The sequence below is a fragment of the Mycteria americana genome, chromosome 9 (assembly GCF_035582795.1).
Source record: "Mycteria americana isolate JAX WOST 10 ecotype Jacksonville Zoo and Gardens chromosome 9, USCA_MyAme_1.0, whole genome shotgun sequence".
Lineage (NCBI taxonomy): Eukaryota > Metazoa > Chordata > Aves > Ciconiiformes > Ciconiidae > Mycteria > Mycteria americana.
The window spans coordinates 37,571,626-37,595,697 of NC_134373.1; the positions used below are offsets into that span (position 1 = coordinate 37,571,626).

The 24,072-nt window shown below is 46.8% G+C and overlaps 1 protein-coding gene across 1 annotated transcript; it reads left to right on the forward strand.

The window, feature by feature from the left end:
* Positions 1-1,580: 1,580 nt before the first annotated feature.
* On the forward strand, positions 1,581-14,207 carry LOC142414538 (carnosine N-methyltransferase 2). Its single transcript, XM_075511872.1, has 8 exons — positions 1,581-1,606; positions 3,953-4,014; positions 5,526-5,664; positions 7,368-7,420; positions 10,582-10,689; positions 10,798-10,928; positions 11,928-12,021; positions 13,852-14,207. Exons 1-8 carry the CDS (start codon positions 1,581-1,583, stop codon positions 14,205-14,207), a joined length of 969 nt encoding a protein of 322 aa, XP_075367987.1.
* Positions 14,208-24,072: the final 9,865 nt, after the last annotated feature.

The following is a 24,072-nucleotide window of genomic DNA, read 5'->3' on the forward strand; positions in this document are numbered from 1 at the left end:
CGAGGGAGCTGCTGCTGTGGGGCTTGGCTGAGAAATGCCAGGTGCCATCTGCTGGTGCACGGTTGGTGTCGGGGGGCTGGCATCTCTGGTGGAAATATTTAGGGATTGAAATGGCTGATGTACCATCACCGCCTGGGTTGTCAAACAGCACCAGGAGCCAAATCTGCATTTTAGAGCTAGCAAAGAGGTTCTGGTCTTTCTTCACCTTTGATTTGAATATTTTGGTTAAGGGCAGTGATGTGGCCATTTCTAGCTTAACATGCTGCTGCAGACCTGCCTTGGGGTGGAGATAACTTAAATCCATTTGGAAGCCAAATCTAGTATAAACCAAGACAGGTCACTTGATGGTGAAGCATCCCTACCTGAGAACATGATCCCTGGCCTTGGTGAGCCGTGCAGGGCAGGCGGTGTTTTGGGGGAAGGATCTCAGCAAGGGAGGAGGTTTTATTTGTCCTCTGCTAAATCTGTTTTGCCCATTGCCTTCAGGGAAAGGGAGTGGAGAGGATCCTACTGCTGTGCTTTCCACCACCAGACCTCACTTGGAAGTATAAAGTCTCTAAATCCTTTCTTTTTTACATTTGTGTTATTAGTTTTTAGTCAAAAGGAACATCAGTCTTGTGGATGCTGGTAGGAGAAAAGGCTGAATCCAGGTGCACCCAGGATTTTCTGTATTTGTAATAGCGACCACCACACCTCCAGCCGGGCCATCCCATCCTGGGTGACCTCCAGCCACCTCTGGCTCAGACAGCTCTCCTCCAAAAATGCTTCCTCGCTGTCTAATCCCTGTGGCTTAGCAAGCAGAGCGGGAGCAGGCTGGGCTGGCTGCCCCCAGCCCCTGCTGCCCGTCCCCCCCGTCCCCTTCATGGGGCAGGGACAGGGGGGTGCCAGGCTGCCCGCGGGGCTGCAGTGTCTGATGGCAGGCACTGCCATTACGCCCCACTTCCCCCTGAATTGGAGATAGAAAAATCCCTTGCTCAGGTCTCTGGGCAGGCAGTGAGCCCCTCTTCCCTCTGGAGAAAGCAGGGATCTCCCAGCACATCCCCGACATCCATCGGGCAGCAGCACGGCAAGGATGCGGGAAAGCGTCTCCTCCCGCCCGGGGCAGCGTGCATGAAGCAGAGGCAGGGTTCAAAGCGAATTAAAAAGCAGATGGAAATGGCCGCCGGGTCTGCCTGGCACCGGCTGACACCCCTCAGCCACTTCCACGCAGGTTTTAAAGATTTTTAAGTCTCAGTCTGTCCCTTTTTTTCTTTTTTTTTTTCCCCCTTGAAAACAGCGCAGCTCCCGCGTGATGAGGACGGCCCTGCAGACGTCAGGCCTTGCGCACCGCCCGCCCCAGCCCCTCGCTCCTTCCCCACGGGGCTCGGGTTTCCCCCTCTCGCTCCAGTGACGCTGCCTGTCCCAACAGGTGCTGGCCGAGCCGCGGCCGCACGCCGGGGTCACTGCCGGCCTCACGGCGGGTCGAGCGGCCAGCGCGGAGCGGGGCGGCAGGTGGACACGCTAACCTAGGGGCCAGGCGGCCAGTTAACCCCCAGCCCCGCGCCCAGCTGCCGTGCCCCGGCACGGCACCCGCCCCAGCCATGGACGCGGTCCCGGAGATGAAGAGGTACGTGGATTTTTGGAAAGGAGCGAGGGTGCGCGTTTCCCCACCGTCCGGCTGGGTGGCAAAGCCGGTCCCTGCCGTCCCTGTGTCACAGGTGGACGCGTGCAAGGTGGGAGCAACGGCGGCTGTGCCCCGGTCCTGGGAGGGGTGGGGGCTAAGCTAGCCTTTGTGAGGAGACCGTTAGCCCCTTAGCAGCCTCAGTTTAGGTGTAATGAAATTACGAGTTATGAAGATGTTCTTGCAATTTGTATTGCTAGAAACATCTTGAATTTAATGACTTTTCCAGCTTAAAGGTGCTGCGTCACTTGAAGTGACACCGTGAATTCCCTCTGTGCCCTGCAGCTGCGGTCCGTGATGCAACCTGCTCAGTTCATGGGGGGAAGACGTTTAACCGCGCTAACGGCGAGCTCTGACCCGGCCAGGAGCCGCGGCAGGACCAGCCGTGCCCACGCGCATCCCACTCCCTGGCAGTCACTGCTTCGGTCCTGCTCTTGGGTATTGGGGTCCTGGGATGGGCAGCACCAGCCCAAAGTACTGCAGTCAATTTTCAGATCTAGGCTAGATTTTAAGCCAGATTTTAGAGGAAGTCCATTGGTTCCCAGCAATAATGAAATCTGTTTCACCTTCCCAGCAATAAGCGTTAATCAATCTTAGAAACCCTGCCTGGGGAGAAATGGCAAAAGTCTCGGTGGAAGAGTTGACTTGGCATCATCCGTCCTGGTGAATACTTGTGCCGCAGTCTGTCCAGGTCACCTGGCAGGTCTCCTGGGATGACTGGAAACGTTTGACCGGTCAGAAATGGAGTTCGTGTCCCCGGACCCCGAGCTGTTCCTCTCTGCGCAGGGGAAGCCATGCTACCCCTCGGCATTTTAGTGAGAGATTTATTCTGAAAACCATCTTGCTCAGTTCAGCCAGCTGAGAGGACAAACTAGTCCTCTGTTTTGACAGGCAGAGATAGAAGAGGTCAGAGGGTTGAGTGGAAATCGGAGGGACTGGCCTGCAGCCAGCTGGAGCTTATGGAGGGAGCTGAGTTCAGGCTTGTTACTGCTGAACTTCTGTGAGGTCTTTTCGGGGAGGGGGGTGAGGTCAAAGTGGTGGAACCGAGACCTTTGATGTGCCTCTTGGGAGCCAGGCATGTGACTTTGGCAGTGAACTCAGATGAAATCAACTGTTCCTGCAGGACTCTGGCAGTGCCCCAGCGTCTCCGAGACTTCTGGTTCTCCTTAGCCTTTTCTTGCCTTCATCAACCAAAGCAGTGTGCTGTTTGCACATGTGGCCGCTTCCTTGCTACCTGCTAGCACGGTCATTACATAGTCTATCTCAAAGCCCTACTACAAGACTTCCTTTTTTCTTTTCCACCTCCTGGCTTGTTTCTTATTCACGCAGGAGTTTTCTCCCTGGCAGAGGGGACTCGAGGGCTGCTTACTGCTATTGCAGACTGCTTGTCATGAAGCTTTTTCTAATGGCAAAGCTTTGGGAGCAGCAACGTGTCTAAACTCAGGTTATACAGCAATATCACCCCTAAGTCTTGCTGTGCATCTCGGTATTGAAATGTGGTTACCCAGAAGATGACTGTTCCCCTTGCATAGATAGCCTCACCCCAACACTTTCTTTGCAGAAATGAAGTCCTTGCTCCAATTTAATTTCATCGCTTCCTTTTGCTAGTGGCACCTCATCCATATTTTATAGATGAGGCACATTGTCAAAGGAGAATGAAGATGTGACTTCATTGCTGGAAATCTTCACAAAACCCCCTAAGCTAAGAATGAAAACATATGACTGAATGAAAACATTTATCGTCAAATGACCTCTTTGACTTTTGCCCTTTGAGTCCTGTGCCTTCTACAAGTTACCCAATGTAATATTTGCAGCCAGGGAAAACTGAAGTTTAAAAAAAGCAAAGCAAAAAGGTCCTGGAAACATTGGGCCAAGCAGATCTTTTAGCACTTCAGATGCTGAAGCTCACTGTAGCCTTTTCCTATTTCCTAATTTCACTGCTATTTCTACTTCTCCATTCATGATTAAAGGTTTCACAGAGTGTGTAGTATCAGTTTAATGCCTTCCACTGTATCGACTAGTTAATGATTCTTCAGAGGGAGGAAAAGCTTCCACAAGGCATCTCAGACAAGCACTGGTGCAGGTGGCCAGTCCATTGCTGATACTTACGGGTGATCAGCTAACCAAGAAGTTTTGACTTTCTTTAGTCTAGTAAAAGAGAACAAATAGCATTGATTATCAGGCGAGGAAAATTTGTCCTGGAGCATCTTCCTTTTGTTCTGCATTTTCAATGCAGCTTCAAAAAAGCGTACAGGTTCTTCAAATAACTGAAGTGCTATACTTTCCTTACAGGAATAGGTTCCCCAGCATGAACTTTGAAGCAGAGATTCTGACAGCTCCACACGATAATTCAGGTATTTGGGAGAAAAAAAAAAGGAGATTAAAGTAAAATGCCCACTCAGCTTGCTATCACTACAAACATGTTTTAATTCTTTTGGAGTTAGAGATTGTTTAAAAAAAAAAAAAAAGAAACAAGATGCTAAACTGACTGCAATTCAGGTGATTTCAGGTTTATGTTAGGGTATAGTTTAAAGTGTTGAGGATAGATGTTGGTATCTTTACCTCCAGTAGGGCTGGACGTAGGGTCTCCATACATACCTACCAGAAACACAGCTGCCAATGACACGTGGGTTTGGAAACAGCACAGGCATTCAATTTAAGATTGCACAGTCCTGTATGAGGCATACATAGTTTTCTTACTAGTGGCAACTAAAAGCAGATGATATATAAGCAGCTCCTCAAAAGGCAAAAACGAGATGAAGATGGTCTGCTGAGCCCTGTCCTTTATCCTCATTTCGTTTAGGAGGAAAAGCTGATTTTTTTCGTTTAGGAGGAAAAGCTGATTTTTTTTCATTTAGGAGGAAAAGCTGATTTTTTTTCCTATTGAATGCTACCTTTCCCATGCTGATCTCACATGTTGAGGTTGGCACTATGACTGCCTTCCTACTGCAGGCCTCTGTCTGAGATAGACCCCAGAACCAGTACTCAGCTGCGTGGCATCTTCTCATGAGCCTCAAGTCTTAGCCTTATCGTTGCTCCTCAGACCCAAGCAGTTGGCCAGAGCTTGTGCCCTGGCAGCAATGCTGTCATTAGGATGAGACAATTTTTGCAATAATTGCTTGCAACCCCTTGAGTAGCCCCGGGTGTTGGTTCAGAGCTGGAAATCTTGGTCTCAGCCACCCACATTTGAGCGTGAGCCTGTTCAGATGAAATGCTTTTGCTATCAGTTGCCCTGCTGGCCACGAGCTGCAGTTCCCAGCGGGGAATTCACCTGTCCGGCAGCGCATTGCAGTCCCATGCCGGCAAGAGTCGGAAATGAGGTGCACGGGGTTGACTATTTTTGCTTCAGCTGCAGGTGGCAGTTTTTGTGTTGCATCACCCCTAATAACAAGTGTGCCAACAGCTGGCGATTTCAGTTACACCGTCCAGCACGTGCAAGAGCGATGGCCTCCTCCAGGTTTGGACCTGCTGTGCGATTCCCTTCCTCTTCTTGCCTTGAGTCTTCCAGAAAAACACTCCAGTTACCTCCCTTTCTGCAAACAGAGTACCCCATATCTATCTAAGCATCTTCAGGAAATTATGGGGGTATTTTCCTCAGGGAGACCTGTAGTAATGAGGCACTTAACAAATACACTGATGTCAAAGGGCACCTAAGAATAATTTTCAAACCCTGAGTGTGAACAGGTTGGAAAGTGTTCGCATGAGCCCACTTGCTTGGATGGCTCCTGGGCCCTGCGTCCTCCCTGTCGTCTTCCTGAATCTCTGGCTTCTGTTGGGTTGGGTTGGGTTTCTTCCATGAGGTAAGTGCTTTGATCCTTCACTTGCCTTGAAGCTTCTAACACACAATTTGCATTTATTTCTCAAGAGCTATATGTGATCCCGTCCATGAGAAGTCTCACGGCCGAGGAGTATGTAGAAGCCTTTAAGTCATTTTTGGACCATTCAACAGAGCACCAGTGCATGGACGAGTTCAACAAGGAAGAAATGCCCAACATCGTGGCTGGGTAAGGAGTGCTTCTACCGAAGTGGGAAGGCCATCTATTATCTTGGGAGGGCAACCTGTATACAAGGGTCAGCAAACATGTTTAATGAATGAACATTTTAAAGCTTTTCATGTGGCATGAATGAACTTTTAAAGCTTTTCAATTCGAAGTCCCTTAATAGCGGTCTTTAGGATATTGTGTTTAATGACTCCAGAATATGTGCTATTTCAATTAATACACTGTGCTGCCTCTCAGCTTATGTTAAGGAAAGAATCAAGACCTCATTTTCATGCCCATCTCTTTTCATTAGCTGATTTTCCAAGGATTAATGTATTTTTTGTTGTTTGTTTTTTTCCAAAAGAAAGCTCTCTCTTGTGGGCTCTCCCTGCTTTTGGGACTTCATCACACATCAGTCCAAACAGAAACACATCTCTCATTCTCTTCTAGTGACTAATTCTTGGTTTTCTCAATCCCCTAAGACCTCCTTATTTCTATCCTATGTCGATTTGCATTGCTTAAGTACCAAATGATAATCAGTTTTGTGAAGTATTGATGTAATATATTAAGCCTGGATGACTGCAGATAAGTTTTAGAGCAGCCTAGATGCAAACCACAAGAAAGATCTTTCAAGTTTGGGTAATTTTTGGATGTTATGAAAACTGTATTCTCCATTGAGAAAAAAATTTAGGCAGGCAAATTTTTATTCTCCAGATCAGATATATATAAAAAATAAGCAATAAAATAATAATTAAAAAATAATTTGTATTGGGAAATATTAATTGAAAAATTTACTTATGTGAATTTGAAATGATGCAAAACATTGTGGCTTCCTACGATGCTGATTGTGGGTCTGTCAAAGGGTCTTGACCCTCATTAGGGCTAAGGCTCCTTGACTAGCTCACACCCTGCAGGATTTACGACTCTCTCCCTTCTCGTTGAATCATTGCTGTGGTGTCTCCTGAGATTGTGTATGGGAAGCTCAATCCCCCTGCACAGTCCATGCCCAAGAGCAGAATAAGGCCATAAAGCATGTCACAGCAGCAAGGCGCCTCGAGCCCAGGCTCCTCATCCTTGAGCCAGGCTGTTATTAAATATTCTGCCAGGAACCAGAAGGTTGGGTGGGTTTTTTTGATCTTTTCAGAAGTAATTTTTCTAAGGTAAAAATTATTGAAGATTTTGACCTTTTGTCCCAATGTCAAACCAAGACGAATATTGAAAATAGAGGATTTCCAGTCATCTGGATAGCCTGATTTTTTATTTTTTCTGGGCATTTGTATCTAATATTAGAAAACCTACCTTGCCTCCTGAGGGTGCAGAGGTTTCTGCCCAGCTCACCTTGTCTCTGCAGCCCCGGCTGGGGAGCGGTGTCCGTCCCAGCCAGGCACAGCCCCACTACCCCTGAAGAGAACCCTTTGCCCTGGGGTTCCCTGAGGCTTTTTTGCATGGTGCCAGCCACAGCTTGAAGAAAACTCTCTGGCAGAGGAAGAGAAACACTATATCCTGATGCCTACTGTACTGTGAAATATGAGCTTGCTAATACAGGGCTGGCTCCCGCCACGCAGCTGGTTATAGCTGGGCTCCAAAGGGATGCTCGAATTTCTATCCCAATTCACTTGGCAAAACTCAGTTAAATTTCCGGGCCAATGTGGCATCCAAGATATTAGAATTAAAACATGAAGTTGTGTGACATAATGTGGTGAAGTAATGTGTACTTATCATTTCAGTCTCGGAAATGGAAAATCAACTATAAATGTTCTGGGAGTTGGAAGTGGCACAGGTAAGGAGCTTAGCAGCACCGCTGATGCTGAGGGACGGAGGGTCCCTACAGGTAGCAGAAAGTGATACTGAAATTTTGAGCAATGGGGACAACTACTCAGGTGTTAACAGTCTTTCCCATTGAAGCAGAGAACGGCAAAACAGGGTGTGGAGCTGGGACGAGAGCAATGCTCCCTCCCTTCCTTCCCCATCTCCCTTATGAAATGCTGCTGCTCAAATCTGTCCAAGAAGTGAATGAGTGTGATGATTTTAGCTTATCTCTGCCTCTTGATGACTCTCACCTGACTTTATAAGTCTCAAAGCAAGGAGTCCTGCTCCAGGTTAGGTACAAGAGCATCTTCAAACCTCGTCGGAGAGAATTAGAAAACATCCGAGAGGTTCATTCCATCTAAAGTCTTGTCTTAGAATATCCCACCTGAAGGGATCTCTCATTTTGCTTTGCTTTTAGGGATCCCAGAGGCCAAAGGTGGGCAATGCTCTGCTCCAGGTGGTGCAAAACCAGCTGGCCACAACCATTAGCACAGGGCCTCGTCAGCTTTTTCAAGACATGTTTCTTTGTTACTACTGTGTTTTTATCCAGTGATAAGTAGGGTTTAACTGCAAATGATATTTCCCCCCAGAGAGAAACCCATCTTTTGGAAAAATAACTTTAAAGCTGTTCTAAATACATTTGTGTTTAAAAAAAAAAAGTGGTGAAACATCCAACTGTGCTCCTAGGGAAACTGGGAGTAAATAAAAAGTACAGAAAAGAAGTGACAGTTTAATTTGTCAGAATTTGATTTTGTTTTAGAAAGTATTTTCAGCTGAATTTTAAGTGTTAATGTTTTCAAATGAAAGTATTTTTCTCACTTTTTTTTGCTTGTTTTCCTGAGTAAGAGAAAAATAGCATTGAATTGTATTCCCCAATTGGGAATATGTTGGAGCATATGAGAAAGCAAGCAGGAAGAAATCATTCCGTTCTCAATTACGCTCCATTTTCATTAAGTAATATAAAACCAAAATTCTGACTCCAAGAAAACACAAGGGAAAATGAACTTTTTCCTCCGTCCTCATTTTTTCTTATTTCCTCTTCAGAATATGTTTTAATGGAAAAATAAAAAACCTAAAATTTCCTGGGTTTCCCCTCACAGCCCCTAACAGACTCGCACCCCCTCAGCTTGCCCATGGCTGTAAGAGCTGAACTGCAGCTGGGCAGAGGAGTGAGCTAGGATGGCATTGAGCAAAAGGTTATATCTGATCCCTGACCTTTCCAGGCTTGGACTCTGATTTCACAGAGCCCCCAGAATTAGTTTAGTTGACGAAAATATTAGTGGGGATTAGTGACCTACTCCACATCCTAAAAGACGGCTGGTCGGTCCAGATCACATTTTCCCATTCACCTCATATTTTCCCATGGCTGGTTTAACTATCTGGGCTGTAACCTCCCAACTAGTACCAGCATGGGCTGCTGTTTGCGGAGGGGTTTCACTCCTGTTTCAGCCTCGCTGTGGTTAGTGCTGAAGGGTTGTCGCTGGCAGGGCAAGCTGGAGCAGAGAAATTCCTGCTCTGAAGCGCTGCATTTAACCGCTTGTTTTTGCAGACACCCCAGTTGAGGACGACGTTATTACCTGCTCTTGCAAAGACTGGGTTTGGGCATTTTACAGAGATGGAGTAAAAAAAAAAAAACCCAAGCAACTTAAAATTATATTTATATTTATTAAATTTATATTAAATTTATATTTAAAATACCCCTTTGCTGTGGATATACCCATTTGCCACCATCAGTGGCTCCAGGGCATGGGGCAGCGATGCTCTGACTCCTGCCTGCCCTGAGCCTGCGGGGAGCCCACATCAGCACCTCTAATTGCTGGTGCTTCCCACCCCAAGGCACCTACTAGCTGGCATTTAGGACTGTCTAAATTCAGCTGCTTGCTATAGGGATCTGCCTTGAAATACCGGGGTCAACAATATCGGTCCATGCATCTTCAACAGACGGAGCCGCAGCCTCTTTCCTTCTGCCTTTGGCCAGCCCTGCACCGCTACCACCGCATTCCTCAGGGGTCTTGGGTATTTTTTCTCCAATTTCAAAAGACTCGTTCTTCCTTGAATGTCCCTGTAGTGGTGGCATGGCTGATATTTCCCTCCTTGAATTCTATTTACTGCAACACCTGCCAAAGATGACGGCTTTTCTGATAGCTGGTACATCAGCTGAAAGGCTAGGGAAGATGCAGTATCTCATATCAAGCCCTCTGTGTGTGACATTTTCAAGGGCAGGACTATTTTTAGGCCCCACCATCAGCTACAGACAGGATTCTCGCAAAGGTTCACTCAAGGTGGTCACCTCTGCTGTTTATTTCCATAGTCCCAGATGAACCAGGTGGACTTTGTACACTTGATGCATTGTGGCCTTTCTGAAAGAAACAAGGGTGACCTGCATCACCTTGAAAGAGGCTGGGAAATTCCTAGGACAGAAGGACAGACTGCCGCTTGCTCCTCCAGAGCTCAGACAACGACAGAGGAGCACCAATAGCTAAATTTGCAGGGCACCTACACACCAATATACGACTCTCTACTTGCAACTCCAAGATAACAACTAGTTAGTAGGTGCCCAGAGCTGAGACCATGTAGCCGGGCCCCAAAGAGGGAAGACCCAGGGTACTGCATGTCAATGGGTCCTTCCTCTTGCCATGCAGTTCCCCAGGTCTCCAAGCCATGTCACACCAGTGGCAGAGCAACCATCACCTGCCCAGGGCAGTGCCAAAGGCGTGGACTGCCCTGTGCCACGTTGAAATTGCACAACTGTGCCGATTCCCTCCGTGCCTCCATTCAAACTTTGCATTTGTTTTGAAAACTAATGCTTCCTGGATTTTTTTTTAAAACATTGATCTTTGACTATCTTGACCTGTCTGTCCTGTGATCCAGAGCATTGCCATTAGCAGGTTCCTGCGCTGTTGCTTATCTCTTCCTTGTTCTTAGTCTTATCTGTAGCTATATGTTACCTCGAGCAGTAAGACATCGTGGTAAGACTATCACCGGGTTAGATGCCACCATGCAAGACACAAGGTAGAAAGTGCCTCAATTCTGCTTGGGGGATTTCCCAGCAGCAGAGGCAGCAGGTGCACCAGCATCCTTTCATCTCACTTAAGTACTTTTTAAAGTAATGCATTTGTGTTTATTGAATAGGAGAGCAGGATTTGAAAATGATCAGGATACTGCAGGCTGCGCACCCGGGGGCCTTTATTGACAATGAAATCGTAGAGCCCAACCCACAGCACGTGGCAGCTTACAAAGGTAAGGCTGTACCTGCTGCCTGGGGTATAGAGAAGACTGTCCATTTGAATGATGAGTTTTTCTGCTGTTTTGTGAAATTCATGTTCTTCTTCTACTTTTTTAAAACAGAGTTGGTGCATCAAGCTCCAGATCTGCAGAATGTCTCTTTTATGTGGCACCAGCTCACTTCCTTGGAGTATGAACAACAGGTGAAAGAGGAAGGTGCACATAAGAAATTCGACTTCATCCATATGATCCAGGTAACGGAGTATTGCTTTTATCAGCTTTAAATACTCCATTTCTTCTGTATGCATCAAGTTAGGGGGAGCAGAGCTGAGCACAGTTCTCCTATGAGCAACGACTTCTGCAGCAGCTATGCAAACGCCAAACCTCATTCCCTATCCACCCTGGTTTTGGTCTCTGGTTTGTACTGGTTTAACCATGTATGGTGAGTAATAAAACAGGACAAGTCTCAGACTATCACACATCACATGGAGGCCAAAAGTTATGCTTTGCTGCTGCAAAAAATCTAGATTTTTTTTGCTTCATCAGAGTACTTTGGATGGCACTGAAGGGAAAGGTTAGTGACCAAACACCTGTGTCAGGTTTTGGGTCAGAAATTATGCAGCTGTGTCTCTGATAATGATGACACTGATGTTGTATGTACCAATTATATTTTGTAAAAAATCTGTTATTCTCTCATTTAGTGGCTTTTATTTCATTTTTCTTTTATTTGATTTTGCTTTCATTTCATAAGTGCTTTGATTTCACAGCTGGAAAGTGTTTCAGAGTTTTGGTGCCTGGGTCAAGGGCTAAGTTACAAGCCCTGAGGGCAGCCTTTGAGATGAGCCCTGCTTTGTCCCAGTGCAAATTCCTTGGTGTCTGGAAGAGATCCAGCCTGCCCACAGCCCAGACACAGCCAAGAAACGCCCCTGGAGATCAGGACCAGCCACAGAAACCAGGGGACTCTCCTCTGCACATCTTTTCCAGCCACAAAACTGGGCTTGAAGGGCAATGATGGGCAGGTCAGCATCCGGCTGGGGCCAAGGCTGAGCAGAGGGTCCCTGGGTCTGACCCCAGGCTGTTGGTGCTGGTGGAGAGCTGGCGATGCTCCGTCCTGTGGGTGCTGAGTTAGGACAGGCTGGGAAAGAACCGGGAAGTAATTTAAAACAACTCTATAGAGAAAGGGCTAAAGACTTTGAAGGGCCATTGCACTGTGGAAGAGGAATAACGGCTGCGTGTAACTCTGTCACTTCTAGATGCTCTACCGTGTGGAGGATATTCCCAATACTATCAAGTTTTTCCACAGCTGCCTCAACCATCATGGTAAACTCCTGATCATAATTTTATCAGGTAAGAGGGGCCTTTTATTTTTTGTTTCTTTGCTGGTGTTTTGAAGAGCTTTGAAGTGTGAGAACCACAAATACTCACCTTGGGATTTTAGTAGTGCTTATTAATTAAATAAAACAAATGCTGTATTTCATAGGGAACAAGCAGTCTTGGGCTTAGCCTCTTGGACCCCAATGTCTGATGGGACTGCACAGGCGTAGCCTTCATGCTCTTGCTTCCCTGCTTACAAAGTAGATGAATTGCTCTGTAACTCACAGAGACCTCCTGCTGTGAAATTACTGGCTCGAGAGAAGTGTGGCTATTAATGAATGAGGATCAATCCTTCTTCATGGTGAAATGAGCACTGTACAATCTGAGCTCTGGGAGGACCCATCTTTGGGGTTCTTCCCTCCACACAGCGATGACCCAGACGCCAGCAGGACAACAGGAGCTGCCAAGGGGAAAAAGAGGCACTTACAACATCATGGCACTTATTAAAAAAAAGGAGTGGTTTTTCCACTGTGCCATTCAGATCCCCAGCTTGTGGTGCAGTGGATAAAGCACTCTTCCCTATGTTTGCCATTAAAACTCCCTTTAGCGTTTCTGATAGGCTGTTTCCCTTGCTAGCTGGGACTGGCTTTTCAGGTATGTATTCTTTGATGTATACTTAAAACTGAGGTTCAATGTATGTTCAATGTATGAGGTTCAATGTATGTTCAATGTCGAGGTCAATTGTATGAGGTTCAACAAGGCCAAGTGCCAGGTCGCTGCAGGCTTGGGGAAGAGTGGCTGGAAAGCTGCCAGGCAGAAAAGGACCTGGGGGTGTTGGTTGACATCTGGCTGAACATGAGCCAGCAGTGTGGCCAGGTGGCCAAGAAAGCCAATGGCATCCTGGCTTGTATCAAAAATAGTGTGGCCAGCAGGACTAGGGAAGTGATTGTGCCCCTGTACTCGGCACTGGTGAGGCCGCACCTCGAATACTGTGTTCAGTTTTGGGCCCCTCGCTACAAGAGAGACATTGAGGTGCTGGAGCGTGTCCAGAGAAGGGCAACGAAGCTGGGGAAGGGTCTGGAGCACAAGGCTGATGAGGAGTGGCTGAGGGAGCTGGGGTTGTTTAGCCTGGAGAAAAGGAGGCTGAGGGGAGACCTCATCGCTCTCTACACCTACCTGAAAGGAGGTTGTAGAGAGGTGGGGTCGGTCTCTTCTCCCAGGTAACAAGTGATAGGACAAGAGGAAATGGCCTCAAGTTGTGCCAGGGGAGGTTTAGACTGGATATTAGGAAATTTTAGTTCACTGAAGGGGTTGTCAAGCATTGGAAGGGGCTGCCCAGGGAAGTGGTTGAGTCCCCATCCCTGGAGGTATTTAAAAGCCGTTTGGATGAGGTGCTTAGGGACATGGTACAGTGGTGGACTTGGTAGTGTTAGGTTTATGGTTGGACTCAATGATCTTAAAGGTCTTTTCAACCTATACGATTCTGTGATTCTGTGATTCTGTATAAAAACATCTGCGCTGTTCTATCAAAGGGGCAGTTAATAGGTAGCATGCATGTGCAGGCTCAGTGCACTGATATATCTGTGCGTACTCCTCCGTCCAGAGAAATCCAGTGCTGGGGACTGTCTTCTCAGAGTTTCCTTTAAACAGGAGAGTTCTGGAAGGAGGGCTGATGGAGATCACAGTTTTACCCTTCTCCAGGCACAGACATTTATAAGTGGACTCACGTAAGGGGAAAGCTCTTCTACTGCTCCTGGCAGTATGGGCCAGCAGCGAGGGAGCATTTCAAACTCATTTAGTAGTTGCATTAGCTAGTGTTTGACTGCCTTGGCTTTGCAAAAGTAACCTTCCCTCCTCTGGCAGACAGTAGCGGATGGGCCAGCTTATGGAAGAAGTACAGACACTGCTTGCCTTCCACCGACAGCGGCCACTACATCACCTCCAACGGCATCACGGATGTTTTGAAGAGACTGGGTGTTGAATACCGCGTTTATGAGTTCCCATCGGGCTGGGATATCACCGAGTGCTTTATCGAGGGGGATCCCGTTGGAGCCCTCATGATGGATTTCCTGACGGGGACAAAAAACTTCCTGGGCACAGCCCCCCCGGGGCTGCGGCAGCGGCTGCAGGAGGCTCTCTGCCAGCCCGAGTGCAGCAGCAAAAAAGATGGGAGGATCATCTTCAGCAACAACTTGAGTATGATCGTGGTTGAATCCTAGAGTCCGGACCAACTGCAGAAGACAAGTCAGGGTGGGTATAGGGGCGATGCGGTCGCAGAAGGACGTAGCGTAGAAAGAAGGCAACTTGAAGGCAAGAAAGTGGGGCTCATCTGCAGCCTCCCGTTCCCAGCCAGGGTCAGCAGACACTGGGGGTGAGCTCTTTGTCCCACTGAGGTCAATGGAGCCAAGATTTCACCCTGGCTATTTAGTCCAGCCCTAGGAGAATGTTTTCCAGAAAGTAAAGAGCTCCATCTCACTAAAAACCTACATGGACATTTTTAATGGTATGCATCCTGTCTGTGCTCTTGACACCGGGATTTCCACTTTTCTATATAGCTAGCATGTTTACATATCTAAAGACGTGTCTAAATGACCAGGTGCTGCTTTGCAGCCGGGAGGAGGCTGCAGCCCCTGTGCTGGCTGCGTACAGACCCACTGCTTCCAGCTGCACCAGGAAAAAACCAGCAAGGTGTCCCCGCTGCTTTGCACCCAAGTAATGTGCCTCACTGCACCCAGACCCGAGCTGGAAGTTGCTCTGCACTAGGCTATTTCACATGGTTTTATCAGCGTAGGTATTTACTGCCTCAAGCATCTCAGCATCTCGCAATATAGACGTGTCTTAAAAATTTATCAGCCTTTTTGTTTGGAGAATTTTTTGGATCCCAGGATACTTGCCCTGTGCTCTTTCAGGCAGATATTAATTTTGTTACTTTCTTACTACTGTTTTTCTCTGTATAAAATAAAAACAATCTTAAACAAAAAAAGTCACATCGTGCTCTGTACGTGTGGGCTTACAGAAAATGAAGAACGAAGATGTAATTTAGTTAAAAAATAAAAAAAATGCAAAATACCGTTTTATGGAAGCATTAAGGGTTTCTTGTAAGTGAGAAAGATGAGCCTGAGGCCACGGAAGAGCTGGGCGTGAGCTGCAGCTCGTCCTTGTGCCACAGCCATGGGAGGCAGCTTGGCTCGCTCGAAGCAGCGTTGCTGCAGCACAGCAAAACAGCACCTACGTTACTTAAATATAAGGTATGCAGTTAAGGTGTTAATACAGGTAAGTTAAGACTATTTCCACAGGGTCCTGAGTTATTCAGAGGGCTGAAGAAGGTGCTGCCAGGGCAGCCAGCTGGAAAGGGAGACCCTGCAGGGGACACCAGTGGGATTTGGTGCTGCATTTAGGGCCATGGTGCTGTGCAGACCTTGGGCTGGGCACATGGGGGCAAAGGAGTCTGCAGTCCTGCCGGCCTCGTTGCAAATAAATAGATTTCAGGGCAGGAAGCACCAGCTCAGATGGAAAATACCTGCAGGCACAGAGCCCACCTCTATAAAATGATTTTTCTGTGCTTAAGCTGGAAAACACATGCTCATGTGTGTCTAAAGGCGCTCAGATACTGCTGCCTTATTGATGCATGGTGTTGATCAAAAGGCTTGTTCCAGCACCACGAACACATGGGTTGGCACATTGGCTTGCAAAATATTAGATGTCATTGTCACCCAGAGTCCTGCTGAGCCTGCTAAACCACCCTCCCCCCACCTACCTGCCCGGATGCCGTTCCTGCCAGAGGTAGCAGTGCTCCCGTCTGAAAAGGTAATGTCAGCTCACACAGTCGTCACACAGTTCCACTTTGTGTTTTGGTTTTGGTTGGGGTTTTTTTAGTTTTGGTTTGGGTTTTTTCATATCTTTTTGAAACACAGTGATTTCTCCTGCAGATGTTCCCTCTGCAACTACTGTAAGGAAAAAAGGAGGAAAGCAGTGGGAAAACGATAGCGTAACATCATGCCCCTGGCAGGAGTGCAGCACTCTGGTCTGTAAGTACTATTGCTGCCAGGCTAACAAACATCAATCAAATCTGGACAACCTCCTCCAGAGTAGCCCATACCTATGCACAAGCTTTTTGTTTTGATCCATTTTATTTTTTATTCTATAGGTATCTATCTCCTTTGATCGTGCTCGCTGAGCGCACTGGGCAGGGAATGTACGGCCGGGCTGTTGGATGGGCTCTCAGTACTGTTGCCATCAACATTCTCCTTCACTATTAATTCCCACAGTTTATTTCCAAGAGTTAGTGACGTCTCTGTCTCTCCCTGGTAGATTAAAAGGAAAAACAAAATACACCAAAAACCAGGCTTGCTTTTCAAGCTCCAAAGAGCCATCTACCTGTTAGTCTTTGCAGAAATTTGGAACAGTCCAGGTTCCCCCAGATCTCGCCCAACCCAAGAGGTTTTCACCCCTCCTTGGAGTTTCCTGAGCAGATAGACACATTTCCAGTAAGCAGATGCTCAGCAAAACTCGTGAGCACAACAGTTACCCACAGCATTGTAAATCAATGTGCAAATGCTCAAAAGAAAAGGAGCACTTCAAAGCAGACTGTTTAGTGACAGCCTAGGGAGATGAAACAGGGCACCCCATTAAAAACATGACTGCTTAATGCTTTATCTGTAATTTTTCTTTTGATTCTTGAAAAGCAAGTCATTTAACAACGACTCTGCTTGTACACCTGGAACAAATACTATCCTAAGTGCCTGTTCCGTTTATTTATATATTTATTCTTGGATGCTATTTAATAACTATTTGTCGTGCTTTTTAAAATATGCTGTCCGCCCCCCCAGAGTTTCGGTCTGCGCTTTCCCAGCAGCAGGCATGCAGGAGCGTGGTTGGATCTGTGTGGCCACGAGAGGGCTGCAACAGCCAGCAGATTAAATCTGCCTCCCAACACGCTTGAGATGCTGAGCTGAAGAAGCAGTCAAGCAGCCGGGCAGGCTGTCGTGGTTTAACCCCAGCCGGCAACTCACCCCACCCAGCCGCTCGCTCGCTCCCCACCAGTGGGGTGGGGGAGAGAATCAGAAGGGTAAAAGTGAGAAAACTCGTGGGTTGAGATAAAGACAGTTTAATAGGGAAAGCAAAAGCTACGCACGCAAGCAAAGCAAAGCAAGGAATTCATTCACTGCTTCCCATGGGCAGGCAGGTGCTCAGCCATCTCCAGGACAGCAGGGCTCCAGCACGCGTAACGGTGACTTGGGAAGACAAACGCCATCACTCCCAACGTCCCCCCTTCCTTCTTCCCCAGCTTTATATACTGAGCATGACGCCGTATGGTCTGGAATAGCCCTTTGGGCAGTTGGGGTCAGCTGTCCTGGCTGTGTCCCCTCCCAGCTTCTTCTGCACCTGGCAGAGCAGGGGAAGCTGAAAAGTCCTTGACCATTGCAGCAACAACTAAAACATCCCTGGGTTATCGACACTGTTTTCAGCACAAATCCAAAACGGAGCCCCATACTAGCTGCTATAAAGAAAATTAACTCTATCCCAGCCAAAACCAGCACACAGGCGAATGGAGCACTGGCTCAGCTCAGCTTTCTTTGCTGGGTCATCACATCCTCATTCCAGCTATTGGGGACCATGCTTTTTTCTACCGCAGAGTCATGTTCTTAGTGCCCGGCCTCAGCCTATAAAAAAATCATTATTGCACAGTATGGGTGCCAACAAAGGCTGCATAAAATTTGCTCTTGGGTTGGTTTTTTTTTCCCCACGCGATGGCTGAAGTGCTGCAGCTTAGTTATCTCCCAAGCAGAGGTCTGCAGGCAGCTAACCAGGCGCCGTAGCCGACCAGGGGAGGAAAACGTAAGGAAGGGGATGTCAGGAGCATGAGGTTGCTTCTGCTTTAGCTTTGAGCCAAATTAACTTTGCTGACCTCAGTCCAGGATGAGCCCTACTCAGCAATGAGTTTCATGGCAGTTCCCAGCACTGCACTTAGCAAGGAGCAGGTCCGTGGCTCCCCGAGGGATCCGTGCTGCTCCGTCAGCGCAACAGCTTGTTCCAGCCCCGAAGCGAATGCTTTTGTGGATAATCATGTAGTAAGCTGGTCTGTGTACTCCGGAGTAGAAGTAATGCCTACAAACCCCAAACTGCATTATTTTTAAATGGAGCAGTTGCAGGTTTTATCCCTATTTCAAGTTAGCAACATGCCCATTTCAATGGCATGGCCTTGTTCTGATTGTGTATTACAACCTCCTAAAAAGGAGTTACAGAAAGCAGCTCTTCATAATATCCGGGAAGGATAATTTGTTTTTTACTGGGCCTGTATTCAGTCTTGGAGGCTGAATGGTTTGCCTTTGTAATGAATGTTAAGGCTTCTCTACCCATGAACATTACCAGGGGAATGAAGGTAGCATAGGAACTGGAAAATCTGAGAGTTTGTTTCTGAATAATCCCATGAAATTACAAGCTCGGTAAAATACTGGAGCATGTATTGAAAAGATTAAAAACTAACCTCAATCAGGGAGCAAAACATAAAAATACAGAAGCTTAGCATTTTTTTTTCCCCTTCAGTATTTGCCCACAGAAATTTGTTGAGGCTTATATCAGGGATGTAGAAAATCTTTGGGTACCCTGTGCATTCTTCATAAATAAATACATGCAATAAATGCATGGCTGTAAGGCGAGATCTCCAATGGTCACGAGCTCTACAATATCTGTATTAATAGCGTTCATTGAGACACCAGGCTTTGCCCTGCAGATTTGGGGTGCTAGTTGTGGAGGTCCCTTGGGTGAAGAAACCTGAGGCAGGATCTAGGTGTGGCAGAGCAGTTCCCACACGGTTGTACTTAGGAAATCCTGGGAAAATTAAGGGCACTTTTATGCCCAGAAAATGGCCTTCCAGCTGCCCTGAAACCATGCGTGGTTCAGAACTGCTTCATCAGAAATATCGTCAGATAGTCTTTTCTAGGCACAGAATTTGGGTTTCCTGAGGGACTGACCTTTCTCAAAGACCTTTATGATGGGAAGGACGGGAGTAACTGCGAGCTCAACGTGCAGTGTCTTTTGTCTTTTGATGGATTTAGTCCTAATGACCCAAAACGTGAACCACCTCCACATGCTTGTATCCAGTAGAGAACGCAACAAAGGCCAGACAAATCTCCCTGAAGCTGCTGGTTGTACCAGAAGCTGTGTACTGGTGGTAGGATCACACTAATCTTCCTGGAGCTTACACAGAGATACATAGGACTATCAACCTTCTGGCTCAGGCCATACATCTAAGACGGTGTTTTTCACCCTACCTTTTAAAATAAAATATTTTTTGAAGGTCAAATCCTCCAGACTGAGAACAAATATCTAAAACAAGTCTAAAATATCTTTATTAGTAACCGTCTCTCCTTGGAGTCACTTAACTCCAGTACTTAAGTATCAATAGAAACTTAAATCTTGCTGGATGGTGAGAGTCCTGGTTAGGTCTCCAGAGACATCTATGGACCAGTCCATGGTCACTCTGCCATGTGCCAAGCTGCCATGACACCAGCCAGCAAAAGCCCGGAAATCTCCTTATTTTGGTATGGATGCAGCAGGGTGGTACTAGTAAACACACCGGCAGGGCCATGAGTGCCCTTGTCCTGTCCCAGCAGAGTAGCTCCAGGCTGGCTGGGGAGAGACAGCCATCTTGGGGCGGCTCCTCTGGGCTCCTTCTCCCCTAGGGGCAGTGACCCAAACTCCTGGCCGGGGGCGAGAACCTCGGGGTCCGGACAGACACCCCCAATAACACCGGCTCCCCCGGCTTCTGCTTCCTTTGTCAGCCAGCCCAGTTCTGCTGGGAAATGCTGAAACTTAGATACACACCCCTTCAGAAATCACAAAGCAAAGATCTCCTTCAGCCACCGGTGTTAAGTCCCTTCCTGTCTCCAAGAGCGCCCTTATCAATGCAAATGTTCCTTGCAATCAGTCCTAAACCAGGAAAATGAATAAACTGACAGCTTATCCCTCTAATACAAATATGTTCATGCGATCGGCCTGGCACGGGAGCTGGGGCTGCGGCCTGGACACCCAGAGGAGGCTGTGGGCCAGCCCTCCTGCACCATGTTCTTTAATGCCACTGCTTTTAGCTAAAGCACCAGTTGTTACAAAATGCAGGAAATGTGTTGTTCATCCCCCATTCTCCTTTAATTTCTTGTTAGAAAAAAAAAAAAAAATCCCTCCAAGATAAATGTTTGAAGAGTACAAGCTACAGTTGGAAAGATCTCGGGTCTGAAAAGAGTTTGTAGAACATGTGAGATGGCTGGATCCCAGCGGGGCTTTTCTTCTCATATCTGAGAAGGAACAGGGAAGAGCAGAACAAGAGCTTCATTTCCACCAGTTGCTTCCTGATAGTCCGATGACACTTTCGGTTAGACCTGCCAGCGAGTTTGCAGAGAAAACATATGTTTTGTCATACATTGTAATGATGGTACCTCTAGTGACTTTAGAAACACGATAAAGAAATTTTCAGAGCAGTCTCTAAGTCCCTATTGCTTTGTTAACATTTTTTAGCATCCTATTAATCACTCTGTGTGTATCTGTCAGCAGCTGATACTATGGATTAAGGAAGATTACAGCTCATTGTTCCAGTGTCTGTTTTCTTTAGGTTTTAACTCTACGGGCACTTTGCCATTGATTTCACTATGACAAGACTAGGCCCCGTGCTTTTATGAACACTTTGCAATGCTTTCCTGACTCCGAGTGCTTTTACTTTATAAGGTACCTAAATGATCATCCAGAGGGTAAATGTTTTGATTTTATTATTTCTGGAAGAAGGGCTAATACACTTTCAGTGCTGAACAAACAGTCCATGAGATCTTGATTTGCAGATGTTGGCTTTGTTTTGTCGTGCTTGTGCAGATGGTCATTTGTTATTTGGGAAAAGGGGACAGTATTTGAGGAAATTCAGATAAAAGTTCTACAGATTTAATACATTTAATTTATAGACCTTCTCCATTATTTACTATCAACTACAAGTTATTCTCCAATGTTACATATTGGTTATCCACTTTGGGATGCAAAGAAATCCCTGTGACTCATATGATCCAATGCAAAGCAGAAGTAATTAACACTGGAAAATCAAACAACTGAACTGTGAATAACCTTCAGTCTAAAAATTATTCACCCAAACTTACGCCCTCGTGCTGGGACTTGTTTTTATACGTGCTTAAAAATAACAATGACACAAATACAAATTTCAGCCTAGACGTCCTTCCTGAGCTTATTTAGTTCTTACACCTTGCCTCCAAGGTCTCATCCTTCCCAGCTCCCTTCTCCGGCAGAGCATCCCCCCCTCCATGGCCTTATCTCAAGGCAGCCAAATTAAGGAAAACTTTCCTCCTGTGCTCAGGGGACTCAGGTTGCGGCCAACCCCTGTCGTGACTCACTCGCAATTCCTGCCAAACGTTAATGCAGATTTTTTGCTTCAGAACCTAAGGTGACACGAAACAAATGACGGTGAGCTCATCTGGGTATTTTACTAGGAGCGTCTCACCCGATTACAAATGCCTTAAAACAACAAGCACTGCCAGAGCATACCTTCACTGCACTTTGTATAAATTATTCCTGAGCCACTGCTTAACGCTGATTAATATTTCTGATGCTTTTGAAATTTTAAACTAAGGACATTAATATAACCTATACCACAAAGCCGGTAAAGGTATTAATGGGAGAGTAAACTTCTTGCTTTCTCTTCTGTATGGGTGAGCTGTATTTCAGGTCCCTGTACATGTAGAGGAGCAGCTCCCCCCCAGCAAATACCGTCCCCAAATTCATTCTTGTTCTGGTGGGAATTTAAATAAATCTTCCAATTCCATCACTCAGCAACAAATTGCTTTTGAACTTAATTAGCATTTATACTGGTACTGGAGTCTCGTTTATTTATTCATCACAACGGTCCCTGAAAAATATAAGAATATATGAAATTTCACTCAGGCTCAGACGAAAACTCCACCTCGACAAGAATCCTGTCCTGTCTGGGGAGGGAAGTAGGGAATATAGAAAATAGTCAATCTTCTACAACATCTTTCTTTGTCTTCCCCCATCCTTCCCTGCCTTTTGGCAACCTGTTGGTCGGGGACCTGCTGCACTGAAGGCTGCGTGTGGCAATCATACCTCCTCCTTGCCTTTCCTCATTCATTAGCCTAATTTCTTTCCACATGTTTTGCAAAGATGGGCAACAAATAAATCCATTTCAAGTGCCTCTCCACAGTCGCTTTTTATCTTGGTGAAATAGATCTCTTTTTTCTAAAATTTCCTCTAATGTAAGGACCATCTGGCCTCCGCAAACATGACAGCTCAGCTCTGCTTTTCATTTCAGGGCTGCTATGGACTGGATGGCACCCGCTTCACCGTAGAGTCACCACCTCCCTGGTGTCATGAGGTAGTAAGAGCAGGGTGAAGAAGGAAAGCAGCAAGGAGGAGAAACAATCCTTACCAGCCCCAGCGCTGACGGCCCGGGGAACAAGAGGTGGGCACCGGGAGCCAGCCAGGAGATGCTCCCTACAGTTGCAAGTGGAAGCGATGGAGGAAAAGTTTTTCTATCACACGTTTCAGTCCTCTGGGGAGAAATATGAGCTCATCACGGTGACACCGAGTGTGTTTCCAGCTGACAGTTAACAGTTGGCAAAGCAGAACCGGTGGGTTGGCTGTCGGCTGTCGGTGGCTGCTTATAACGTGTTTTCCAGCAGGTATCGTAATTTTAGCATCAGATTTAAGTTGCTCCGAAGGCAGAGCACCAGCATTGTGGTGCAGGATGCTGCTTTTCGGTGGGCTGGGTTTGGGCAGGACTTCACCTCTGTGCTAGGAGATCCCTGCCTCCTTCGAAAGCCCATACCCAGGTTTGTCAGGGCTGGCTGTGACTCCTGCTGTGCCACTCTGCTCCTCGGTCTGCCATACATGTTCATGTAACCCCGACTGCAAAAGGGTCTGTCATCTTCTGCTTCCAAAATCAGGCTAGAAATCACATCGGAGAGTGCCTGCTGTTAAAAACTTCTCAGTTGGCTATTCCACAGAGAAACATTTAAATCTCAGCATGCAAAGGGAAGTTCATTTTTGTAATAAAGAGCCGTTCCTGTTCCCAGAAGAGCTACATTTTGCATGGGGCCCTGCCACGGGCTTCCCCAGTCTGGCTATAATCTCTTCATCTTGCTGGGCCCCAATTTTCCATCTTTAAAATCTTCCTTTCCTTGCAGGCAGGTCATGAGGCTAGATCCATTACTGTAAGTGAGAGGCTTTATTACTGAGGTGATAAGTGTCATGCCAATACAATAGTAATAATAAATAACTTCTCTAAAAGCGTAAAAGGGTCTGACATTATTAATTGCATTTCAAGCACTTGCAGTGTGTGTGGACTCGGACTGAATGCAGAACAGACCGAAGGTTTTTCTCTTGCTCACATTTTTGCACTTGGGAAAGAAATGGCTTTTCTTCAGCTGAAATGTCCTCAGCGCGTTGACTCAGCAAGAAACCTCTCACCTGTGCAAGTCCCCATCACTCCCATCGGGGCTCAGATGACCCTGATGGGGTGCACATGTGGAGGGAAACCTCTCCAAGAGGCAGGGGAGGTCTCGCTTGCTCCTGTAAGCTTTTCTATTTGTGTGCTGTCAGAATTGCTTCCTATTTTCCCACAGCATTCGTTTCAGCCCCCTTTCATCTGTGGGTATGGGTCAGCGAAGTGAAAGGCTTCCCAAGAGCATCCTGCCAGGGTACACGGGCGAAGGAGGCTTTCTGCATCGATTACCCGGGGGCCCTTCTGAAATACCTGCCCATAACAGCAGCCCAGGACTTCAGCGTCAAAGCCCTGATGCCACCCCAAAGCATCTTTGATCTGCCCTCTACGTGCTGCAAGTGTCACCCCTCTGACCACGAGGCTTCTCTGCCTCTTTCAGCCCTTTCTGCCTTCATCCCGTAAAGATCGAAATGCACCCTTTAGCTAACATGTACCTAAGGATAAACAGATAATATTTAAATGCTTCATGGAAAGAAGATCTACAAAAACAAACCCTGCAGGAGCAGGGCACACATCCTCCTTTCTGTGCAAGGGACACAGCTTGTCCTCAAATGTCCCATGTGCCAGCTTAC

What these genes read in the sequence shown, in the direction of transcription:
- LOC142414538 (XM_075511872.1), top strand. Translation starts at nt 1,581, where the DNA reads ATGGACGCGGTCCCGGAGATGAAGAG. An exon ending in GCACGTGGCAGCTTACAAAG is followed by an intron (nt 10,690 to 10,797) that starts GTAAGGCTGTAC and finishes TTTTTAAAACAG; the next exon opens with AGTTGGTGCATCAAGCTCCA. An exon ending in CCTGATCATAATTTTATCAG is followed by an intron (nt 12,022 to 13,851) that starts GTAAGAGGGGCC and finishes CTCCTCTGGCAG; the next exon opens with ACAGTAGCGGATGGGCCAGC.